Source organism: Pteropus medius, unplaced genomic scaffold (assembly GCF_902729225.1).
Source record: "Pteropus medius unplaced genomic scaffold, Ma_sr-lr_union100, whole genome shotgun sequence".
Lineage (NCBI taxonomy): Eukaryota > Metazoa > Chordata > Mammalia > Chiroptera > Pteropodidae > Pteropus > Pteropus medius.
In genome coordinates this window covers 29592687-29618542 of record NW_024340696.1, presented here as the reverse complement: position 1 = coordinate 29618542, position 25856 = coordinate 29592687, and the positions used below count along the sequence as shown (strand labels likewise).

General features: G+C 34.8%; 1 protein-coding gene across 4 annotated transcripts in view; it reads left to right on the top strand.

Moving 5' to 3' along the window:
- The window catches only part of LAMA4 (laminin subunit alpha 4), a 127590-nt gene that overhangs the window by 88378 nt on the left and 13356 nt on the right, over window positions 1-25856 (top strand). For all 4 annotated transcript variants that reach the window (XM_039870634.1, XM_039870649.1, XM_039870629.1 and 1 more), the window contains exons 17-31: window positions 1632-1748; window positions 3388-3567; window positions 6070-6209; window positions 7783-7959; window positions 8564-8709; window positions 9152-9314; window positions 10177-10310; window positions 10765-10936; window positions 14005-14136; window positions 15224-15366; window positions 16947-17085; window positions 17532-17669; window positions 19321-19454; window positions 20387-20551; window positions 21328-21481. In XM_039870634.1, coding sequence (XP_039726568.1) covers window positions 1632-1748; window positions 3388-3567; window positions 6070-6209; window positions 7783-7959; window positions 8564-8709; window positions 9152-9314; window positions 10177-10310; window positions 10765-10936; window positions 14005-14136; window positions 15224-15366; window positions 16947-17085; window positions 17532-17669; window positions 19321-19454; window positions 20387-20551; window positions 21328-21481 — 2234 coding nt within the window. The remainder of the gene's footprint in view (window positions 1-1631; window positions 1749-3387; window positions 3568-6069; window positions 6210-7782; window positions 7960-8563; window positions 8710-9151; window positions 9315-10176; window positions 10311-10764; window positions 10937-14004; window positions 14137-15223; window positions 15367-16946; window positions 17086-17531; window positions 17670-19320; window positions 19455-20386; window positions 20552-21327; window positions 21482-25856) is intronic.

Here is a 25856-nt window from a genome sequence, read left to right as displayed (position 1 = left end):
ATTCTTCCAGACAATAGAAAAAGAGGATATGCCCTCTAACTTGCTCTATAAAGCCAAATTTTACATACTAAAACTGATAAGGACATTATATAAAAAGGGAAATTATAAGCCAGATTCTCTCATAAAGAGATTTGTAAATTCTAATCAAGATATTAGCAAATCAAATCTAGCATACATGAAAATGGTAATACATGACTAAGTTAAGTTTATTCCAGGATTTCAAGGATAGTTTAATTTTTAAAACATTAACAATAATTTATCACTATAAATATCAATAATATATCAGAATATAGAAGAAAATTCATACAATCATCTCATTACATGCAGGAAAATTATCTAACAAAACTCAATACCCATTCAAGTTTAAAAAACACTCACAGCACTAGGAATAGATGGAAGCTTCCATAATCTAATAAATAATAATAAAATAATATATCAATTCAATGTGTAAAAATCTGGTTTAGTTCCCTGTACAACAATTAGAAATTAACTTTTTAAAAATAACATCATTTACAGTAGCATAAAATGCCTGGAAATAAATCTGATGAAAATGCCAAGATCTCTACACATAAAACTATAATATACTACTGAAAGAAATGAAGGATATTCTAAATAAATGGAGATCAAAATTGGAATTTATATCTAAAGAATAAGTAAATAAAAACTATATTTATTAAAAGGAAGACTCAAATTGGTAAAAATTACAATTCTGCCAAGTTTATCTACAGATTCAATATAATACCAATTAAAGTACCAGAACTGTATGTACATATACAAGATGATTCTAGAATATCTGCGGAAATGGGGCAAGAGAGGGCCCAAGAATAGCCAGTACAATCTTGAAGAATAAAAAAAACAAAGATGGAAGACTTAAACTACTTACAACTCTACAGAAATTAAACCAGAGATACAAAAGATATAAAAAATTATAATGGTGTATTATTTCTTTTAAATGAAGTTTAAAAACAGACACAATTAACAGACAGAGTTAGAATTCAGAATAGTGGTTATCTTTGGGTAACTACAGAAGTCCCAGGAAACTGTGAGGGTGCTAATAATACTTTACTTTCTTGATCTGGGCACTGCTTATATTTTGTGCTCAGTTTGTGAAAATTCATCAGGCTGTGTACTTAAAATGTGTGCCCTTTTTTTGATATAATTTATATATCAATTAAAATTTTATTAAAACAATTAAGAAAAAAGAATTATTCTTATATAACTAATCATCCCCATAAATATAAATGGATCTTTCAGTTCTTTATCAATTGTGCTGCTTAAGTGTCATTAGTGGCAGCAATGCTACATTTTTCAATCAAAGATATTAGCCATTACCTCTACACATACTTTTATGACTCATTTTATGGCACCCTAAATCACTGCCAAGCAGCAATGCAAGTTTTCTGAAATCCTGTATCTCTTAATTGAAATGCCACTTTCCAGAATTGGTGTTCTATGCTCATGTCATATTCAGAATATTATAGATGACTCTCTAGTACAAATTAGAATTTTCCTTATTGAAAGGGAGTTTGTTTTGTTTTGTTTTGTTTTGTTTTGTTTTGTTTTGTTTTGTTTTGTTTTGTTTTCCTGGCTTCCTATCCCCATTGGTACTTTTTTCGGCTTCTTCTCCACAGGCAACAATGAGGCAGTTGCTGACACCCGCAGGCGTGTGGATGGAGCCCTAGCACGGAAGAGTTCCCTTGAGAATAGATTGAATGATGCCTTTAAGCGACTACAAGCCACAGAGAGAGGTAAGGGTTACAGACAGAATTTACGCCTCATCTGCTTGTTCACTATGATTCCTTACCTCTTAATCTTTTTGTAAAGAAATACTATTTTCTCATGGCAAAAGAAATTGTCTGTCTCTCTTCACACACACACACACACACACACACGCACACACACACACACCAAAAAATCCTAAAATATATTTATAAAAGCTATAATCATACCTCCTAGGGGAAACCATTAAATGTTAAAGCATTTTCCTCCAACCTTCTGTGTGTGTGTATTAATGGATCATATTGCTTATATGTACTATTTGGTAACCTGCTTTCTTGTGAACATCTTCTTTGTTAACAAATATGCCCTAATTTGGTTATTGGGTTTCTCTGGCCTCAACTGTCAACTACTGTCTTCTGTTACATGCCACGTCATTCTTATAGTGCAAGCAAGAAGACCAATGAGCCAAACAGAGAAACAAGAGTACTCACCTTGCTTAATCTGGGACTACAGTGGTATTTTAGAAAGATGTGATTGGAAGCAAAAGTTACTTGCCTGGCATAGTAAAAATTAAAAGATGACTGCTGGATGTGAGTGTTTTACTATAAAGGAGCAAATCCAGCTACAGTACTATAGCATTCCAAAGACCTGGCCAGGACGCTGTCCTCCATGGTGAATCCCTGTTGTCAGAATCCTCAGAGCTACCACATGCTAGGCACTGGGTTGTGTTTTACAAACATTATCTCATGTGGGAAAGTATTACCATTGCCTTTAGGCTGATATGAATCCTGAGGCTTTTCAAGGTTAGAGAACTTGCTACAAAAGGCACAGCTCCAAAAATAAGTAGACCTGGGATTCAACACTACTTCCATCAGTGTTCGGAGCATGAGGTTGAATTAAATGTTTCTCCACTTAAAAAAAAATTGAAGCTACAACCTCACCTGAGTGATTTTTGTTTTTATTACAGAAATAATACATGATCATTATAGAAAAATTTAAAATATATAGCTAAGAAGAAAGAACAAGAGAAGAAAAATATTTTATAATCTCATTACCTAGGAAAAAAATTTTGTTGTAAACTCATTTTTATTTTGAATATCTAACTTTTTAATAAATATAGAATTTCACCTAATATGCTCTTTTGAAATTTGCTTTTCTTATTCAAAAATACCTTTTCTTACCAATTTTCTTCTGTACTAGAGCATCATTTCTATGGCAAGAGGTGCTCCAGATAGAAGAAAGTGATATTTACAATGAATTTCAGACACAAACATTTTATGAGTTAAAATCTTATATGCATATTCTGTGTCTTTTTCAACAGGTCTGTGACCTGAAGAAATATTAATTACTTTTTTAAAAAATTTACCTCTAATTTGAAAATATTTTAAGCAAGCTATGTGTTTTTTAATATTTTTTTATTTTTCAATTACAGTTGGTTTGAGCTACATGATTTTAATGAGACTTTAGTCCTTCAAGCTCACTTAATACTGTTTACGATATCCTTATGCACCTAACTCACGTCATAATTAACTTATATTTAAAGGTCTTAATTAGGCTTAAAAGCCCAAAATCTAAGATCTGCTTCACCCAGTGATTAAATGGATGTTAATGTTCCCAACAAATGTCCTGCTTCTCTGCAAAGTGAGTGTCCTTGTGCTCTGTGTGAAGGTGATGCTCACCAGCGCCTGGGTCAATCCAAGCTCATCACCGAGGAAGCAAACAAGACGACAGTGGAAGTCCAACAGGCTACTGCCCCAATGGCTAACAATCTAACCAACTGGTCACAGAATCTTCAAAATTTTGACTCTTCTGCTTACAACACTGCAGTGGACTCAGCCAGAGATGCAGGTATCACTTAGAGATTTCGCAATTTTCATTCAGTTAAGGGATTGGCCATTAAATTCTACACACTTTTTGTTAAGAAGCAATTTTCTTCATTTGGGTTTCAGATTGGAATAATGTAAAAATTAGTTTAGAAGAGGAGAAAAACTTTTGGTCAGTTCATCTATCAATATGTGTATATACATATGAAATATATACATATCTTACATAAACACTAGATAGATTGGTTGTTATAATTTTTCTCTGTGAAATAATGGTAGCGCTTGTTTTTATAATGTAAGACTGATTGATCCTTTGGGGAAGAAGGTCATCACATGTTAAAGTAAATAATCTTAACAAAATATTGGTTTGCCTTAAGGGAAAACATTTACTAAACGGAATTGCTTTTACTAAACAGTGTTGCTCTATCCTTATCCCAAAAAAGCAGGTTATTACCAACAAGTACCAAATATGGCCAAATGTAACTGAAGCTTCTAAGAACAGTTTGTTGATCAACTTGAATACAAATTTATAGCAATGAAAATGAAATGTGTTGATACTTAACTAATTTATTTAGTTACACGTAGATATTATAATTACATATTAATTGAGAAATTTTTTCCGGTCTTAATTTGTATAGTCTTTTCATACCTCTTAAATATCAATGTCTTTGTCATGACTAGAACTTTCTGTTCCCAGATTTGGTTTTTTGTGTTCTTTAAAAAAATTTTTTATTTTAATTTTATTTTTCAATTATAGTCGACATACAATATCATATTCGTTTCAGTCATACAACATAATCCATTCATGGTTTTAAAGACCATATTACCTTTACTTCCATCTGAATTAAGAAACAGTTTTGTTAATCCATATATGATCTGTCTGTCACTGGAAATTTTATCTCAGGTCATAAAAGTCCATTTCAATAACAGGAAAATAGTTCTTTTATCTTCATCTTTTGGGTATATATTCATGAGTTCTTCCATGTAACCACTCACTTAATTGCTTTTAAAACCTGATCTTTAAAATATCTGCCTCCATGACATCCAACAGTTACATTTATAAAGATATTGCCTCAGGAATATTTACTAAATCTGTTAAAATTTTTCCTCCTTTTTCAGTCCTATCAGTGATTTCCTAAACACCCAGAACTAGCACTAATTGAAATTGTTTCAGGCTACTGTGTTTTCCTCAAATAGCATCTCGTGGTTCAAAACAAAGTAAACAAAAGAGCACACAATACTATAAGAAACTTTACAGAGACCCATATAAGGTGGCTGCCTTTTTCTGAGAGAGTAGAGGGCAGGGAACTCTACCTTATATACATTTCCATAGTCAAAAATTTAATATAATGCTTTACATGTGCTTTATTACCTCTAATTTTTAAAGACTATTTTATTATATAATGGCTAATGTGGTCAGTGATCCAAACAACAAATATTTACCTCTGTATTAATTAATACAATAAACTGATAGTTGCTATTATTTTACTAAATTCCGTTCTTTGTGCTGGAGAAGCACTTTTTACCCCAAGTACAGAAAAGAGATATTTCCATGGTCCTCATTGACATTTTCTCCTGAATCTGAGTTTAGTTTGATTCTAATAAGAAAGAGGCTTGCTCTTGCCCAGCAACTAGTGCCCAATGACCCTGCCCTTATGTAGGAGAATACCCAAAAGATATTTATTCTCTAGTCCACTGGTTCACAAACACTAGTGCACATCAGAATCATTTGGGCCCCACTCCCAGAGCTCCTGATTGGGTAGGTTTGGGATGGGACCAAAAAACTTGCATTTCTAACAAGTTCCCTGGTGAAGCTAATGCCATTGGTTTGGGGACCACACATTAAGAACCACTGCCATCCGTGAGACTTTGGAGAGAGTTATGCCATTCTCTGTGTTTGGAGTTTCTCTCATCAAGCTGTATCCTTATGATTTGTACACTTTTCTATATGTATGTTATACATCCAAAAAATTAATAATAATAACCTAAAAAGTCAATATGATCTGCTTGTATCATGACTTTTGTCTGAGCCCATAGCCCATGGCTGCCCACTCTCACCTTGGCATGACTGCCACTCTTTGGGTGCTACCTCACTTGCTCCATCTAGTTCTGCCTGTGCTGGGACCACTGCAGTGTCATGTGTGAGTGTCCTGGAGAACAATGTCTTTACCTCCTTTTGCCCAGCATTTTTTTTTTTCCTTGTTATACAAGTTATATGAGAAATGCAAACAGAACCTTTCTTGTGTGGTGAAAGGAACATCTGTGTATTCGTTGTGGATTTGGCCCTTTAGACATGTACATTATAAGTCAGCTTGCTCCGCACACAATTTATAGATCAATATATCTTTTAAGTGCCACAAAATAGGAACTGACTATGTTTTGGGATTCACTGTTAATTTTACAGGATTAAAAATGACCTTACAGTTCTAACAGAAGTAATCATGTGTTTGTTGTCTCTTCACCTGATTCCTGAAATGAACTTAATGTTGAAATATTTACTCAAGTGATTAATTTTTATTAACTGCAGTAAGAAACTTGACAGAGGTTGTCCCTCAGCTCCTGGATCAGCTTCGAACGGTAGAGCAGAAAAGGCCTGCCAGCAACGTTTCTGCCAGCATCCAGAGGATCCGAGAGCTCATTGCTCAGACGAGAAGCGTTGCCAGCAAGGTAACCGATGAAAGGCGTCATCATCAGTCACTTAGTGATGATAAGAATATGAAACTGAGCTCCAATTCTTCAAGCAGCTTCCAGAGCTGGGAGCCTTTCTACTCTGTTTTCCAGTTCGGTAGTTCTCAGCTCCATCTGCTTGTCAGAATCACCTGAGGAACTTTGAAAACTAAACCCTTTTCTAGTTCCAAGCTCAAGGCAATATATCAGACTCTTTGGAGAAAGGACTCGGCACCTGTATTTTCTTAAAGCTCCCTAGTGATCTATTGTGTAGCCAAGATTAAGTACCAGAAAGTTAACTTATTCAACAAAGCTCACAGAGCAAAAGAAATCAAGTAAAGCCAATCACAATAAAGGACTGGATTTATTATTATTGCTATTATTATTATTCATTATTTTAATGGCTGGTTTAATGCAATTACTATATGGAATAATCTTGCCCATCTACATCTTCAAAGAATTCTCTGGTACAGCATAGATGATACGAAACTTTTACTGACTCCTCCACAGGTTTAACTGAGGATTCACATACCAGCTACAGTGAATAATCTCAATAAAGGCCCTGTTCTGAGATGCTTATACAGAAGCAATGCAGCAACACTAGTTGCTAGTGTTGGTAGCAACATATCCTGACATAACAATTAACATTTTCAGTGTGGCAAGACAGAGCTTGTTCTTGCCCTTTTCGATTTATTTTATATTGATTTATAGACTAGCAGCATTTTTTACAACTAAATTGGCTTGAATAGACTATTGGCCCTAATTACTGACAGAAAAAAGAGTTGGAAATCAATTATTTTGTAATGAAGGAGATAATGATATAGGATAATTGATCTCATACCAGAAATTGCCTTTTTTAGATTCTTGGAGAACAGTCCAAAAAAGGTTTATTCTCAACAAATGGCATTTCCAAAACTAGGTTTTCGTGAGTACTTTCTGGTAATTTTATTCATATAGAGTAGAATGTTGGGGTTCTGATCACCTAAAACCATTTTCTAAAGAGAATCTTATCAATGTTTTTTGAGACCACTGGAGTGCTCAAAGTGAGAAGCTTTCTGTGCAGATATGCCTCTTTCTCTGACCTCAGTTTTTATGGTAATCCCACACCTGCTTGGTTGTTTATTAAGATGTAATGATGTTTACTCAACTGGCAACATAGGACAGCTGCACTTTAGGCACCTGGGAATATAATCCTGAGCTCACTCACCATCAGTATTAAGCAAATCAACATTAATTAATTAATGTAAGTACATCTAATCATTCAGAAATATTTGCATAAACAGCATAGATATACAGTCCATCCACTTCTGAATACTCTGAAAATCACCCCAGATCAGACCCATTTAGCATATCATATTAGGCCTCTACTGAATTGTGCTTTGTTGTGGTACCTTTCCGTGATCATTGTAAGAAACATCTTAATGAACTCACCCTTACAATTATAATAAAAGGCATGAAGTGAGTAGAGCTCAGAGACCCCCATCAGGAATGAGGGAAGCCCTTTGGGAACCATGGGAAAGCACTATACCATTTTCTGCAGATTACTTTTAATGAAATAATTTTGTAACTCCAGATCCAAGTCTCCATGATGTTTGATGGTCAGTCGGCAGTTGAAGTGCACCCCAAAACCAGCGTTGATGACTTAAAGACCTTCACATCCCTGAGCCTGTACATAAAACCTCCTTCTGTGAAGCAGTCAGAACTGGCTGGGACTGCAGATCAGTTTATCCTGTACCTTGGAAGCAAAAACGTAAGAGCATGAGGTTTTAAAATGGAATAATATTGAAGGGAATGATGGGTGCTTTTCTGTTGTCTTAAAACAAAGCTACCTATGCCAACAGCAAAATTCCTATTCTGGTAACTCAAAAAGTATAGATCATTTTAGTGCCAAGACTAAAGTAGTGGTTTCAAAACAAGTAATTCCTTCTCTGTGTGGGATATTTCTGGGCTTGCCTCATATCAGCCTCACACTGCTAACTCTGAGGAGTCTGAATGCAGCATTTCAAGACCTTCAGAATGCCAAACTGTGTTTGAAGATGCATAACAATCAGTATTGGCATACTGTGTTATATCCTTGGGTTAGCTAAACAAGGTTAGCACACTCTTGGTGACCATCAAATGTCCACAAGCCTGTCCAGCTGCAATTAGACAAGCCCAGTGGGGCAGCAGACTGATGTGGCCACAGGGACGCTGGAAAGAAAGGGTAACTGCCCAGTCTAACAGGAACTTTGGTAATAATTCAGGCCAGACGTACAGCCAAGCACTGGGATAGCTGATTGTCCTTTAAAGAAACGAAAACAAAAGATGATATTCATTCATTTGGATTTTATTTAAGCGACTTCTTGACATTTCAGGCCAAAAAAGAATACATGGGTCTTGCAATCAAAAATGATAACCTGGTATACGTTTATAATTTGGGAACTAAGGATGTAGAGATTCCTCTGGACTCCAAACCTGTCAGTTCCTGGCCTGCTTACTTCAGCATTGTCAAGATTGAAAGGTAAAGTGAATCTGTGACACAGGACTTACGTACACATTTTATAATAAATCTATTGGATGCACACACACACATACACACACAGTCTTCCTGTGGATGTTGTAAATAGCATTTTCTTCCCTCTATTCCTCCTTCTCTTTCTTCCATTATTCCTGTATTCCTTTGCAAATACCTTGGTGGAAAACAAAAGATTAGAAAAAATAGCCATTATTTCTAAACAGCAATCTGATTATTACATCTTTTTATCAGGCGAATCTCTGAATTAATTCTGAGATGGAATGTCTTTTCTCCTTTTCTCATCGATTGTTGACATTCTATAAATGCTTATAAATATGACAAAAATCACTAATTCCATGGTAAGGGAACATTAACATTTTGACATTAAAAAATAGTTTTTCTATAAATTATCTGGCTAATAAAGAATAAAAATTCTTTATTGCAACAGGGTAGGAAAACATGGAAAGGTGTTTTTAACAGTCCCAAGTCTCAGTAGCACCGCAGAGGAGAAGTTTATTAAAAAGGGAGAATTTGCGGGAGATGACTCCTTATTGGATCTGGACCCCGAGGACATAGTGTTTTATGTTGGTGGCGTGCCTTCCAACTTCAAGGTAAGCTATCCAGCTATGTTTTGACTTATTGCAAACCTGCATGATTGTTTTTTAAAAATCCATAATACCTACAATGATTTGGAGGTGGATTGGAAACCTTGATATTTTAAGAAAAAGCTTAGCTCAGTGGGTGGTAGAATTCTGAACCAGAATCTATAAATCTCACATGTAAATCTGGACTCTGCTACCCATATTTTCATAGTGTCAAATGCTTTCAAGCTATAGCTAACACTTGAATGTCAATTTATTTCAATCTGTTACATGCATATGTAATTAATACTACCCCCACCTACTGTAGGAGTGTCTATACCTTGTGGGTTTGTAGCTAGTCTTCAGGTTCAAAGATGACAGTTTCAAAAACTCAGTTATCTCAGCTAATATAGACATGAAATAAAATACCTGGGATGAGGGTGCAGGTGGGATCTAGGGGAAGAAGTATTAAACCTGATGAAAGGCAGATAAAAGAAAGCCCAGGTAGATAAGGAGTTTATCTAGAATTTCAACTCCTAGGCTATTACTTACTGGTTATAGGCAGCACATTGTTGAACCGCTCTGAGAATTACTTTTCCTCTTTTTATTTGAAAAGAGGAATATCTACCTCACAGAGCTGATGTAAGGATTAGTTTTTGTCATGAATTCGCTGTCCTGATTGGCATATAGTATATGCTCAGTAAATTCCACACTGTCTGCTAAGATATGCACAACTGAAAAGTCATTGTTTGTCTAAATGATTTAGCATAATGTAGACACAAACTCAGGCCTAGAAAGATATTTATACCTATGGATAGGTCCTATGGATGTGCTTTTTGTTTCACTGCCTGTATCATCCCAGTGAAATGTGATCACTTTGTCTGTTGCACAGCCCCCCGCCAGCTTAAACCTGCCTGGCTTTGTTGGCTGCCTGGAATTGGCCACTTTGAATAATGACGTAATCAGCTTGTATAACTTTAAGAACATCTACAATATGGATCCCTCCAAATCGGTGCCCTGTGCCAGGTAAGCAAGTGGTAAGGGTACTAAAAACGTTGATAGCCATGCAAGAGCAGCAGGTGAGACAAGTGTGGGTCAACATTCAGGTTCTCAATTTTGGGGGGAGAAGGGGTTGAAACTACTTAATAGTCATGCTTGCAAAAATCTTTTCAGTTCTTCTGTAGATTTATAACACTTATAAATAGTGTTAACTTGTTTGCAACTTTGATTTAGGCTTCTAGAGACTGGGGTTTCACTAGAGACTTCTGTTGTTTTAGCACATAGGTAGAGAAGAAATTCATTAAAAACAATTCATTTAACCCACCTGTAAATACTTAACATCTACCATGCAGACATCGGGACTTCATTTAAATGCTGTAAGATCCAAAAAAAGATGTCATGAGAATGGATTAAAAGGGCCTCACTTGAAAAACGTAACACAAACTGTAATATTCATATAATCCTTGCATTTTTATTCCAGAGATAAACTAGCCTTCACTCAGAGCCGGGCTGCCAGCTATTTCTTCGATGGCTCTAGTTATGCCGTGGTGAAGGATATCACTAGGAGAGGGAAATTTGGTCAGGTGACTCGTTTTGACATAGAAGTTCGAACACCAGCTGACAATGGGCTTGTGCTTTTGATGGTCAATGGAGTGAGTAAACATAAAAGTCCTACATCTTCTTCTTTATTTCCTTTAATTTCTGCTATGCATGTTTCTAGGAACCTTCCCAAGTTAAGTGTGTCATGCCATCAAATTGAAGTTTTAGTTTAGAAAGCAAAACTGGATTTTTTTTCTTAAGAGAAGTCATGTCAGCAATAAGTAAAAGCAACCCAAAATGCATTTCCCTGCACTACATTTTTGGATATACATTAAATATCCCCTCTTTAATAAACTAAGGGAACTTTGAGGAAAATCAGTGCCAAGATCTTACACTGACTTTTTAAATCACATGTCCTAATCAGTAAAAAAAACATATGCATGTTTACTATATATGCATGCATATACATAGCACATATATACATTTATTTATTAATGATATACATCACATGATATCACTTATATGTGAGATACAAACCTAAAAGCAACAATGAACAGGGCAAACAAACAGAGACACATGGACATGGACAATAGACTAGTGGTTACCAGAGGGTAGGGGGGAGTAGGGAGGGGGCAGGTGGATAGGGTAAAGGGGGTCAAATATGTGGTGACAGAAAGAAATCTAACCATGGGAAGTGAATGCACTGTGTAAATATATATATGCCTTAATGTTAAAAAGCACAGCTGAAACTTATTAGATTTCATTAATCAATGTCACTATAAAAAAATAAATAAATAAGTCTTGGGAGCTTTTAGCTTAAATAAAAAAAAAATGATATACATATACCATATATGGATATAATATTCAAATCTAGGAATCAAATAATTTATATAAGATCATATTAAATAAAAATAATGTCATTTTAAAATAAAGATGAAATGAAATAAAATTTTCATTTGTTAATGATACAAAAGTTATTATTAATAGCAGTGTTAGCGAAAACAATGTAAGTAAATATGTTTAAGTATTTTAAAAGTCTCATTAAACTCTTTGTGTTATGGTGATTCAAAAGTCTTGTCCGAAGTCAAGTTTATTTCAACACTAAGTTTTATTGGCAGTCATAACTAATAACATACCTCATAAAAATAAAAATGTAAGAAAGTATCACTGGGTATGCTTACTAAATCATGATACTATTTTTTAATCTCATTCAAAAATTATTTTTAAAGTTTGGCTGGTACATTTCCATCTTTCCTGATGTCAGTTCTTGCAAGCTAATCAAACATTGTGTCATTTTGTTAACTTTAACAAACGCATTCAAGATCATTGAAAATCTTCATTTGAAATATTTTTATAGGTAGTACACTTACATTGTGTTCATCAACAAGTTCACTTAACAATATAAAAATTCCCAAACATATTTTTTAAAAAATCATTTCTCCAATGTACAACCTTCTTCTTCAAAAAAAAAACTTTACTTTCTCATTCATTGTTATAATACCCCTACCTTAAAACAACAGATCAGGTATGGTTTTTAAAAATAACTAGATAGACTTGGAAGGTATTTAAGTCAGACAGAAAGATAAACACTATATGATTTTACTTATATGTAGAATCTAAGGAATAAAAAGAGCAAACTAATCAGAAGCAGACACACAAATATAGTGGAAAATTTGGTGATGGACAGAGGGGTGGGGAGTTTGGGGAGCTGGGAGAATAGGGTGAAGGGTTAAAGAAGTACAAATTAGTAGCCGATGGATAGACATGGGGGTGGGAAGCACAGCATAGGGAATGCAGTTAGAATGAATACATTGGCTATGTGGAGAGTAAGGAGAGGGAGTGAGCAATTGAGGGGGGGGGACCATTTTACAAACTATATAGATGTCTGACCAATATACTGTATACTTTAAACTAATTAAAATAAATTTTTAAAAATTCTTTAAAAAAATAACTAGTAGGTTTCAAGCTGCTGAAAGACATCATCATGAATAAAGGTCAACAAATTTAGAATAACTTATTTTATAAAGAAAAATGTGTAGTTCTCTTTAAATTTGATAGCATTTTAATAATTTGCAGGATATAATCTATAAACATCTATGTGTTTGAAAATATTGTCACATCACTGCATCTCAATAGAAAATCACTGTAAATATTCTATTTAAGTCATCTCACCCATAAATCCATGTAACTGGGCACCCATAAACTGCAATAAATTGCAGTAGGCTAAATGCAAGAAATGGGTGAACGGCCATTGCCAGTCTTCAAGAGTTCCACTTTTGAAGCCTCACATACCATGTGAATCCCGTGAAAATCCATCCAAAGGACAAAAATGAAGGCTCAAGGTCAATCCATGTCTTAAATATGAAAAGTTAATTTCTCTCTCTATTTTGGAATTTTTAAATGAGTGAAAACAGAAGTCGAAATATTTTATTTCTATCCTCCAGTGGATTGTAATATGCAATCTCCACTCAGGAGATCACTTTCTGTAAAATAGAGACTTTACTATAATATCATATTTTTCAAATCCATTTCATTCTTGTATCTCGAACCATCTTCTGAAACAAGCAAGGCTGACCAGCAAATTACTTGAGTGTTACAGAATTACTGTTTCTCAAATACCATATGGTCCAAATACATAATAATTTCATATTTATTTACATAAATCTAGTGTTTCAAAATAATGCAGAAATGGTATTTTTTTTCTTATATCCATATGTGCTGATAATTTTTAAGGCTCTTTTTAGCATGCCTTAGAATTAGTTTTCAATATTACTAATTTTCCTCAAAATGGAATCCAATCACATCTGTTGGCCTGTTATAACCTTCAAAACTTGCCTAAAGAAAGGGCAGTTGAAAACATATGGCCTATATTACTCTGTTTTCAAGATTTTAGAAAGGACAATAAGGTAAATTTAAAATTTAATTCTCATAAAGTACATAAAAAATAATAGAAGATAGTCATTTTAAATAGCGTATAAATATTAATACTTTAGTATATTAATATAAGACATAAGTGCTGATGTGGCTATAGTTGTGATTTCTATTTTATATACAAATTTCATAAGACTCCTTAGTCTTCAATTTCAATAATACAGAATACAGTGTTATTTCTCAAATTCAGCTAAATCTGCACTTCCGTAATAGCAAACACTCACATCTTACAACCTCCTTCTCTCTGCAGAGCATGTTTTTCAGCCTGGAAATGCGCAGTGGTTACCTACACGTGTTTTATGACTTTGGATTTAGCAATGGCCCTGTGCATCTCGAAGACACATTGAAGAAAGCTCAAATTAATGATGCAAAATACCACGAGGTACAAATCATTGCAGTTTGGGTATTTTTGTTTTGTTTGTACTTAGATCTATTGATCTAATCAGATATTCAAATAAGACAGATGAGAAAGTAACTAAATTGAACACCTCACATCTGAAGACCAACTGAAGGGCACTTATCTACTTAACTCCAGGATAACATTTGCTTTAAAAGAATGGATGTTTTGGTCATACTGACCTTTCTGAAAAAGAGTCACCAAAGGATTCATTTCAGTTGCTTTAATGACCAAGAGGTTCCTGCTATGCTCCATACTTTCATTACAATGGCACCCCTATAGAATCCTTCTACACATTTGTTGAAAATGCCAGTGTAGATACACAGCCATTTGTTTACTCATCCTTCAAGCCCTACTAAATGTAAAAATTGTAGAATAAAGAGAAAATTTTCTTTTAAGCCATTTATCCAGAACTTAGAAAATACTAACAGATTCCTTATAATGAGAACCCATAAAGAATGCCCTTCAGTCTTGAAATAGATGTGAAGCATACTAATATATACTTCTATTTTTATTAACAAATACTTTAAATCTACAATTTAATAAAATATATAAAAGGCATAATATCTTTGAAGCTGAACCAAAAGGTAGAGAATAAGAGGCTATAGTTCTTTTTTCAGTTAAAAGTCCATAGCCATCATAAGGATGGTTTACAATAAGAGATTAGTTTAACCATTTCTCTAACTAGCGTTTTCACAAATTTATTAAAGTTTCTTACTATGTCACCAAAATAATAACACCTGGTAACATGCAGTCTAAGGTCCAAAAGGTACCTGTTTTTAGGTCTTTCCTGAATCCCCACAAAGGAGCCAAAGAAAGCAATTGGTCTCATGACAAAATTGTTCTTGGGCTAGCTCCTTCTCCACATGGAAATCCTTCTCCAGGAAATGTGGACTTCTGCTTATATCAGTAAGAGTTTCATGTCTGTGAGTAAGAAAGGAAAATTTATTCCCCATTTTGTGAACAAACACAAGAACAGTTATTTTAACCAGAATAATTAAAATATACAGTAGTCTTCAGAAAGTTGATTATTAAACAGTGATGAAGACTTACTATATCTTATTTCTCCCAGATCTCAATTATTTACCACAATGATAAGAAAATGATTTTGGTAGTTGACAGACGACATGTCAAGAGCATGGATAATGAAAAGATGAAAATACCTTTCACAGACATATATATTGGAGGAGCTCCCTCAGAAATCTTACATTCCAGGTAAGTTTTTTTTGTTAAGTGGTTGTTTATTACTAACTAAATACTGGACTAAGTATTCAACACCCAGGAGAGGTCTAGTAAAAGGTTTAGACACCCCCACTTGCTACTTATGCCCATGTGCACAGGTGCACATACACAGTCATGTACCTTGGGGCCCTCTGCGACTAGTGCTCTGGACCCCCTTAAATTAACATCTACTAGATGTGATCTACAGGTCCTTCACTTTTGTTTTAGTCTTAATTTAAACTTATTTGAATTCTCAAATAGCATCTGAGGGTAGAAATTTTAAGTTTACACGAGAGGTTGTGAATTAAGTATAGAGAAACATTATTCTGATATGTATATAAAAATTTGGTTGTCTCTTATTACAATCAAGTCATAGCATCAGAGACTTTTAAGACTGAAAGACAACTTTAGGATATTCCGGTCCAATGGTTCTCAATCCCAGATCTCATTAAAATAACCTGGAGAGTTTTATAAACACCATTGCCTATGCCCACGCTCCTTAAATTCTCAATGCTCTGGGATAAGGCCACACCATAATATTAAAAAGCAGAAGGAGGAGAAGAAAAAGAAGGAGAAAGAAAGGGGGGAAAAAAAAGAAAGAAAGAAAGAAACTTTCCCCAATTAAGCAATTTTACTATATAACTAGGTTTGAGATTTGCTGATACAGTTCAACCTCTCATCCACTACAGAATCCTTGCTCTCCATTAGCCTTCACATCTCTTTTATGAATAAATATAGCGATGTGTCTATGGTTACCTCTACAGACAAAAAAAAAAAATCAATTTTTAATGACTTCAATTTTTATAAAATTTTTCCTTATATTGAATCACAACTACTGCCATCCCCCTTCAATGTTACAATGCTTCATATTTTAAAAAGGCTCTCCAAGCTTCCTTTCCAAAGTAAATAGCCTTTTCAGTTCTTTCAACTATGCCACATTGGACCCTTATCCACTATGGTTGCCATTATATGCACCCCATGTCAATCAGCACAGCCCTTTGGGTATGATCTTCTCAGAGCAGAATATGGGGAACTCTTAACCTTAGTTTGGCTAGTATTCATCTAAAATACATTGAAGCTGTTGTGATTTGATCGAAACTAACTTCATATTCATTCAATATCCAATAACATTTTATTGGGCACCTCCCCTCCTAAATATTAGGCATGATAATAAGTACTAGGATTATAGTACTGAGCAAAATGCCATTCCAGATCTTAAAGGATTTCTTACTTTTCTATTGATCCAAACGCCCAACATTCATTTTAGCCTTAGTTGATTACAGTGTGTTACAAATAAAACCAGGAAGATGCGTTTATGACCCAAGTGGACTAGTGGGAGACCGAAGACTGGGTTCAACTTCTAACTTACCAGTTGTGACATAAGAAAATAACTTGACTCTTCTCAGTTTAATTTTATAGCTTAAACCATGTGAAATTGCCAAAAGTTTACTATTTTTGACCTTAAAGTGTGTCCATTATAAATGATTATAAATAAAATTAAATTATGTAACTTACATACACTGGGTCACGTCATCATCATGGCTGAATCAGTATAGACTACTTTTCTTTTCCAGGACACTGAAAGCCCACCTTCCTCTAGATATCAACTTCAGAGGATGCATGAAGGGTTTCCAGTTCCAAAAGAAAGATTTCAATTTGTTAGAGCAGACAGAAACTCTGGGAGTTGGTTATGGATGCCCAGAAGACTATCTTGTAAGTAGTAGTCAATCGAATGCATTTTAATAAATAGACACAAAACTTACCCTTCTCAAAAGCTAGAAAAGCTCTTTTCGGCTTCTCTATAATCTGAGGTACACCATGGTCTCCTTTCTGCCACCAGCAGAAAGAAGAGTCATTAAGCTAGAAAGCAACTTGTCCAGTTGCCTCAGTTTTTCTCAGGTGGGTCTTCCAAAGCCTGGAGAGGCTGTGAGAGCATTGTTACTCAGGTTGGAGGAACTGGAAAAGCTGAAACCCCAACTGTTATTAGGCACACAGAAGGAAGACTAACATGCCTGAATTCCTATATAAACCAAAAGTTTTTAAAAAAACTGTTAATACAGAACTAGCAAATAAGGCCTTTAGTATTTGAAAAATTCACATTTAAGCATCTGTTAATTATCGCAAATGCTAAATTCACTTTTTTTTTTTTTGGCATATAGATATCTCGCAGAGTGTATTTCAATGGACAGAGTTTCATTGCTTCAACTCAGAAAATATCTTTCTTTGATGGCTTTGAAGGAGGTTTTAATTTCCAAACATTTCAACCAAATGGGTTACTATTTTATTACGCTTCAGGGGTAAGTATTTGTCTTTCCCTGAGGAAACTTCTTGGTGTTTTTGTCTATTAAAAATACTTTTAAGCACATTAAAAGTGATTTTTATTTTTTATTCAGATTAATTTTGACTCACATATACACACACAGAATGCCTCATTTCATGCACTTTATAAAATATTATGTATATCGTATATCAAGGGTTCTTAACCTGAGAATTATACCCCCGCCCCTCAGGTTCATGAAAAGAATTCAGGAGGTCTGTAGACTTGAGTGGAGAAAAATGACATCTTTATTTTCTCTAACTAAAATTTAGTATTTTCTTCAGTTGTGAATGCCTACAACAAATCACAATAATATTAGCAGTACCTATAACTTTGTGATTAATGGAAATCACAAGTATTTTTCATTTTACATTACAGCTGTCACAGATATCTCAAAATAACATTTTTGCTCATTGCTACTTCTAAATTACAGTAGGTTTTAAATCTGCTACTAGGCTTTATTATGTAATGCCTTAATAGAGAAGTACATGTATTACTATATCACAGGTTTATTGTTTTAATATTTTGAAACTGTATTTCAATGTAATTGGTTTCTTTTGTGTTTCTACTCGTTTTATACATCTTAAAATATCATTTTATGAAAGAGTCCATATGTATCACCAAACAGCCAAAGGAGTTAATGGCACAAAAAAAAATGAAGAACCGCTGTGTGTATATTAAGAAGAAATATTTGTGTGATTTAATTTATAAAATAGTAAAAAGAACATCTCTGTTCTTGCATTTGCTGCAGAACACTTGAGCTCAGCTTATGAAGATATCTTATTTCAAGAATAAAAAAAAAAGTCTATAGAGATTTGGTGACCCTAAAATTCAACTAATTTATCTCTGAAAAGGTCATCACCAATACATACAACTGATGGACCAGGTCATAATATAATTTATGAGAGCAGCTGTCACTTTTCATACTTATTACCTTCTACCTGTCACATTTATATTGAGTTTAATTTAAATCAGTAGCTTCTGTGAAAATTTACCCACCGCATTTTATATGACCTCTGTCACCTAACCTGCCTCAGATTACCGTGGTTAATTAAATAACACTTTTGGTCCACAAAAAGTAGTTTTGTGCTGGGGTAATTGTAGAGTTTGATGCCCATATAAAGGAGAAGAAGGAATATTATCATTTCGCCAATGTTTTGAGTCAAACAATAAGCAAATTCAGAAAGAGATATTAACTTCTGCTTTTTTTATTTCTTTTCTACCTCTATAAATGAAAAGTGATACATTTAAAAAAAACCAAAGTAGCAAATTGACTTTTTTCTAGTCATCTAGCTACATTCCCCAGAAGATTCAAATATGTACTTTCAAAAGGGATTAAAAGTAAGATGTGATGGAGTAGAAATGCCTGAGGTAGGAAAGTAACTGACACTAGGACAACTCTCAACATGACAAAATCACCTGAAATTTTCAGTTCTAAATATAGGAGATTCCTTTTTTATTGAAATGTATCTAATTTTATAGGCAGCACAAATACAAGCAATCAAATATTTTGTTTTTGTTGTTATTCATAGAAATTTTTCTGCAAGCAAACTCTCTGTTAAAATGTTAAAAATGTGTCTGTCTTTTGGATACCTGGACTTCCTACTTCAAAACCTGTGCTTGCATTTCAGTCAGACGTGTTCTCCATTTCTCTGGATAATGGCACTGTGATCATGGATGTAAAGGGAATCAAGGTGCAGTCGTCAGATAAGCAGTATAATGACGGCCTGTCGCACTTCATCATTACCTCTGTCTCACCCGCAAGGTACAGCTCCTCACTATATAGTCTTTCCATCAGATGGCTTTATTTGTAGGGTACGATTCTGTCAAATGACCACTATGAATAATAGGATAGCCTATTACTTTTCTAGCGTTTGAAAAAATGGTGGAAGGAATTATCTACCTTATTTTTTTTAATTGCTATTAATTTTCAAGACATGCAAAATAAGTTAACTATAAAATTACTTAACAAGAATATAAAGTAAAATCATAAGCTACAATCTCTTTGAGGAAGTGCTTATACATAGTACTAACTCAGTGGAGTGTAGTGGAGTTCCTTCTATTTTGCACATAGAAGGAACTCAGAAAATACTGGTTTGTTTAGACTTTAAATTAAACAATTGGGAACACTATATTTATGCCACATTTTAAAATCTCTAACTTTATTTTTAAAATACATAATACTGATTTTCTTTTCTAAAATAAGAAAGCTTTCTGGGATAAGAAATGAACCTCTGTTGTAGACTGCTGCTGTTCTATGTCTACTTTTGCGGAGTCCTCCCATCAAAAGAAAACATGAATAGGGCTTTTCCTAGACTCCGTTTCTAATCAGGATCAAAACCATTCAATGTACTTTGCAATGAAAATGGTCTCCCATAGATGTGATTAAATGATTACCATAAGGTAAGTTCTGTTTTTTTTTTTTCCCCACCAAAAAAAACCCTAAAAGCAAACGACAGCAACAAAAAGAATGCTGATGACTAGTCATCTTCTTACTTTCATGGGTTGAAATTACAATTATGGTTAGAAGAGTCTTTTCTGCATACAGAAATATCCAACCTTTTTATTCTAGGCTTCATAGAGTCTGGCAACTCATTGTCTTTTCATTTCAATTTCATGAGGAAACCTGCAACCTAGAATAGAACTCTAGGTAAAATATTAACCGCGTGGTGTGTAAAGAAGCTTTTTCCTTTGCAGATATGAACTGATAGTAGATAAAAGCAGACTCGGGAGTAAGAATCCTACCAAAGGGAAATCGGAACAGGCACAAGCAGATGAAAAGAAGTTTTACTTCGGTGGCTCACCCATCAGTCCCCAGTATGCTAATTTTACCGGCTGTATAAGTAATGCCTACTTTACCAGGTATAATATTTTCGTTTTTTATAAATCTGCATGATTGATAAAGAAGATCAGATCAATAATGAAAATATTTACATTATTAAAACTGAGAACTATGAAAATATCAGAGGCATTAGGTGTAATAATTAAAAGCTTTCATGTTCTTGAGCAACTAACATACTTGAGTTTGTATTTTTTGCCCTTTAATTTCTGTACAACCTTGGCTAAGTAAACTTTCATTTATCCACTTGCAAAATGCAGATAGTAATAGTGCCTGCCTTGTTATGAAGATTAAGTGAGATAATGTGCATCAAGCACCTGGCATACAGCAAGCTGTAACTATTAGATCCAATTATTTCTGTAGTTCTTATTAATGATATAGTACAGAGCAAAATAACCAAATCCTTGTTAAGCGGTTTAAGAAAGTGCTCGTAATTTAATGCATGACTTTTAACAAAGCCATTAGTCTACATTCTTAACAGAGACAATGAGGGCTCCCTGAGTACAAGAACAGGGAAGGGAGAAATTTAATACAGATTACATAATACAGAGGGGATCACAATCGCCCAGAGTGTGGCAAGGGAAACGTTCATCTGTCAGAATGTGCTGGTACCTGCCACAAAGTTATTGATTAATCGATTAAATGATCATTTAAAGGATTCTGATTAAGACAGTGGTTGATGGATAAAGACCCATCGCACACACACGCAAAAAATGATAATTGCCAAAGTTCTTTGACTTCCAAAGTTTTCATCATGAGCAATATTTTTAAGGCTTTTTTTCATTTGTTGCAAACATAGGTTGGATAGAGATGTGGAGGTCGAAGATTTTCAGCGGTATTCCGAAAAGGTCCACACTTCTCTTTATGAGTGTCCCATTGAGTCTTCGCCATTGTTTCTCCTTCACAAAAAAGGAAAAAATTCCTCAAAGCCTAAAACAAGTCAGAATAAAAAGGTAAAATAGAATGCTGTGCCAACTTCTCAGTTGCCTTGTTTTCCACGCACACAACTCTTGACACTGATGCTTTACAGAATTTAGTTTACAACTGTGGAGATATGAAAAGTAGGATTCTTATAGTATCAGATATTTCAACTTACCAGCTTCGTTGCATCAATTCTTGTTTCTCATGAAATAGTTTGAGTCAGATTTTATTTATACTTCCAACTACTTTTCAACAGAATGGTTAAAACTGCTCCATACATAACAGTTTGCATATGCTATATAATTTAGTACTATTATTCTCTAGTATCATTTGCTTTTGTATAACAACCTCAGACTTTTGTCATAATCATGGAAATTATTAAAGTTCCTGATCCTTCCTTTGTTTTTCCCTCTTTCCTTGACCTTCACTTCAACCACTCACATGTACAGTTAGTTGATCTGTGGCATCAACTAGAGCTGCTTCATCATCAAAATCTTAAGTTTACATTCTCTGATTACTATTCTTTCTTATTCTTTCTGTCTAATCATTTCCCCCCTACCTCCTACCTTTTTCTGGTTCAATTTTAACAATGTACTCAGGTGCCAATGCTCCCTCCCTGATCTAAGCCACCATCATCGCCTGTCTGAATTACAATAGCCTCCTAACAGGCCTCCCTGCTTCTACCTGGTTCCCCACGAGTCTCTTCACAGCACAAGCACCAGATCCTTATATAAGTCACATCAGGTCATTTCTCTGCTCAAAGTGGTCCTCCACTGCACTCTGAATAAAAGCCCAAGTCCCTACAATGTCATAAGAGGCCCTATATTATCCAGGCCCCTTTCTCTCACTTGCTCTTCTCCTCACACTGATCTCCTGGCTCTTCTAGGACAGGCCTCGTGGACTCCAGCCTTAAGGTGCTTACTTCAGCTCTCTTTCTGCTTGGACAACTCTTTCCCCAAATATCTGCACAAACAACTCCTCCTTCCATGATTGCCCGCCTCTCATCTGCTCAATGAAACCTCCCTTAACCTTTCATTTTATACCACAGCCTGCCTCCTGCCTTCCAAGTACTACTGATCTTTGTCTTTTTCTGGTCTTCTTTTTTCCATAGCATTTATCACATTTTAATTTATTACTTATTTTATGTATCATGTTTATTATTTACCGTCTGTCTCCTCTGAAAGAATGCAAGCTGCTTTGTTTTGTTCACTGAAGTATCCTAAGAGCCTAGAATAATGCACATAATTTGTGTTCAATAAATACTTAGCTATCTGCATCATAGGATTGTTATAAAGACTAAATGTGTTAATGTATGAAATGTTCTTAGCACAGTACCTTGCATAGAGTAAACGTTCAGTAAACGTTCAGCTGTTATATCTGTATAAAGCCTCGTGAGTGTTTTTGAAGGATTGATTCCTAAAAGTGGAATTGCTTAAATTAAGGGAATGTGCATTTTCAATGTTGAGGCAATACTAATTTACACTCTCACAAATAGCATTCGAAAGAACCTATTGTCCTCCACAATTGCTAACACTGGATATGGTCAAATCTTTATAATGTAGCCAGTTTAATGGACAAATATGGCATCCATTGTGGTTTTAATTTTCATGTCCTTGAACACTAATGAAGTCGAGCATCTTTTTCAGGGGAAGAACTGATTTCCTTCCCTGGCTGGCTTCTGAACCATCAGCAGAGAGAAGCATCCTCACCAGCTTCTCCCTTCTGATGGTTTTTATCTTGAGCACTTCACTATATATGTATATATCAGCTTATGTGGACCACTTTTTAGAATCTTCATGAAACTTTCCCTTTACCAATTTTAATAAAATAATTTTGTTCATGTATAATCAAATCTTACATGTTTTCTAGGATCTCTTCCTGAATTTCACATAGAAGACTTTTTAAAGTGATTCATGCAGAGACATAACTTTATTGATTTTTATGAAGGAGTTTTCAGAGGACACTGAAATTCTGATGGTCTCTGACTGTCACTTTCATATAATGATACTGAAAGGTTTGTCCTGAGAATTTTTTGGCTGGGACTCGAGCACTGGTCAGTGGCTCATAGACAGGAGATTAATATCATAGGCTGATAAGAAAGATCAATTTTCTAAAGCAAACACAGTTTACCCTTTTAAATGAATACAGTTTTCTGTATGAAGCTGTCTGTCAAATGTAGTTTCCTAGACACTCATAGTCTCAAGGTTATAATTAACAGCCCTTGGAACTATTAACACAAACTTTTCAATATTATATAGGAGACCTCTTAGCCTTTCTGGTAAAAAGTTTTAGAAACTCAATTTTGTAATAAGATACAGAATCACTATAGCTGTCATTTACATTTTCTGGGTAATTGAAATGTTAATGTTTGCTAATCTCTTATATTTACCCTTGTGTCTATAGTTTCTTAAAAAGCTATCAAGAAAAACTTGTGGCCTCTGGTTTAAATTTTTATCAAGGATGAATCATAGCAATTTGAGCTTATGTAATTTGTTTTCACAATACTTCTTAATATCCCTTTTTATTTATTATAATTTATTTAACCATTAATAAACTTTCAGTTGTTTCTAATTTTCTCCTTTTACAGATTAAGATCATAGCACATTAATCTTTGATCATATTGCTAAATAAATATTTAGGATGTATTCCTAGAGATATAATTACTGGGTTGAAGCAAATTACTTTCCAAAAAGGTAAAACCGATTTATATTCCCTCATGAGTATATAAGAATACCTGTCTTACCACCAATGTTCCAGCCTGAAATTTTTCCAAAATTTTTATATTTTCAAATTTAATTGAGAGAGTAGTTTCTCATTTGGTGTTTAATGTGATAACGAACATTTTACATATTGTAATGGACATGATTCTGGGGTATCTGGCCAATCCTCCCTTCTCTGAGAAGTCATTCCCTACCCACTGGGCAAAGCCAATATTTTAGACATGTGACCTCATCTATCTGGATAGAGATGATTGGATTCGGGTAGATCATGTCAACTAAGCTGGCCCATCAGATTATCTCCTGGGAACCCAGAGACACTAGTCTGGGCTGGTAAAACATGTAAACCTAAGAGCTCTACATTAATCATGCACAGAGAAAGAAAGCTGCTTTGCAGAGAGAGAAAAAGGCAGAAAGCTGTCCTGTAGAGAAAGAAGAATGAAAATAGACATTCCGAGAAGAAAACAAAGCTAGTACCAGAATGTCCAGAAAAGGAGTGCCTTGATTCTTCCTAGCATTCCAATTCCTGAGTCTTGCCCTTGCTAGGACTCCATTATATTGTCTTCTCTTGAACTGTGTTCTTAAGATACTCCTATATATTTATAACACATTGGCCTCTTTTTTTTTAAGTGGCTTAATCAGTTTGGTTGTTATCTGAAACAAAAGAATCTAGCTAAATTAAAATTGGTATTACCACCTGGATTGCAACTAAAAGACCCTTAGGAGAAAAAAATTTACACTGGTAAAAGCAAAATCTAATGGGGTTCAGGGAGAATCCCCACACACATACCCAATTTAGCATAGTAAACTAAATTTCTGTGTTATCTGGTAGTGAAGTAGTTGATTAAGTTATAATTTCTCTTATTATTATTTGGAGCATATATCCACAGAGGATTTAGAGTATTTAGTTGCCATATATAAAGATATCAGTGTTTATTACTTTTTGCAGCAGATGAGAGACAGATCCTTGTCCATGTGTTACCGCATCGAAGCAGAGAAAGGCAGCGCTGATCAATTGAGACCGCCATGGTCCAATGATCCTGTGCTTCACTGAGCCCCTGTAGTCTATTGCACTGTTGCTCTCTTGCCATAGCTAAGTGGATGCACTGAGTGCGAAAGAGTGAAATCCTCTCCATAAAAATGGAGAGAATGAGGAATAGCCAGAATTGGAGAGAGCCCCCAAGCCTCCACCAGTCTCTTACCCCCACCCTCTGGGCTCCATGCAAAGCATTTCCTGTGTTCCTCAATGAAACAAAGGTTTCCTGTCTGTCATTATAAGGTATGTTACTCCACTAAGGCTGGAGTACAGCATGGAGTTTGGGGAAGTTTCCCAAGATATGTTAGAGGAAAAGAGTCTCCCTGAAGCCTCAGTCCAGCCCATTCTGCCCACCCATGGCTTGAAGCTATGGCCATTATATATAGATGAGGGCCTGGGCCAAAACAACAACAACAAAACAAAACAAAACAAAAAAAAAACTGGTAACTAGGTGTATTTCCTCCATCCAAGAGAGAAATCTTGCTTCTGTAGCAGTGAATCAGGTTCTAAGTCCTGAAGACTATATGAGGAAAGGAAGAGGGGACAGTAGAACCAGGTGGGCTTTCCTTTAGGACGGATGAATCTCTGAGAATCACCTTACGCTCTTTAATCTAACTACTACTGTGAGAGTCTCCACTTCCAGAACACGAATGT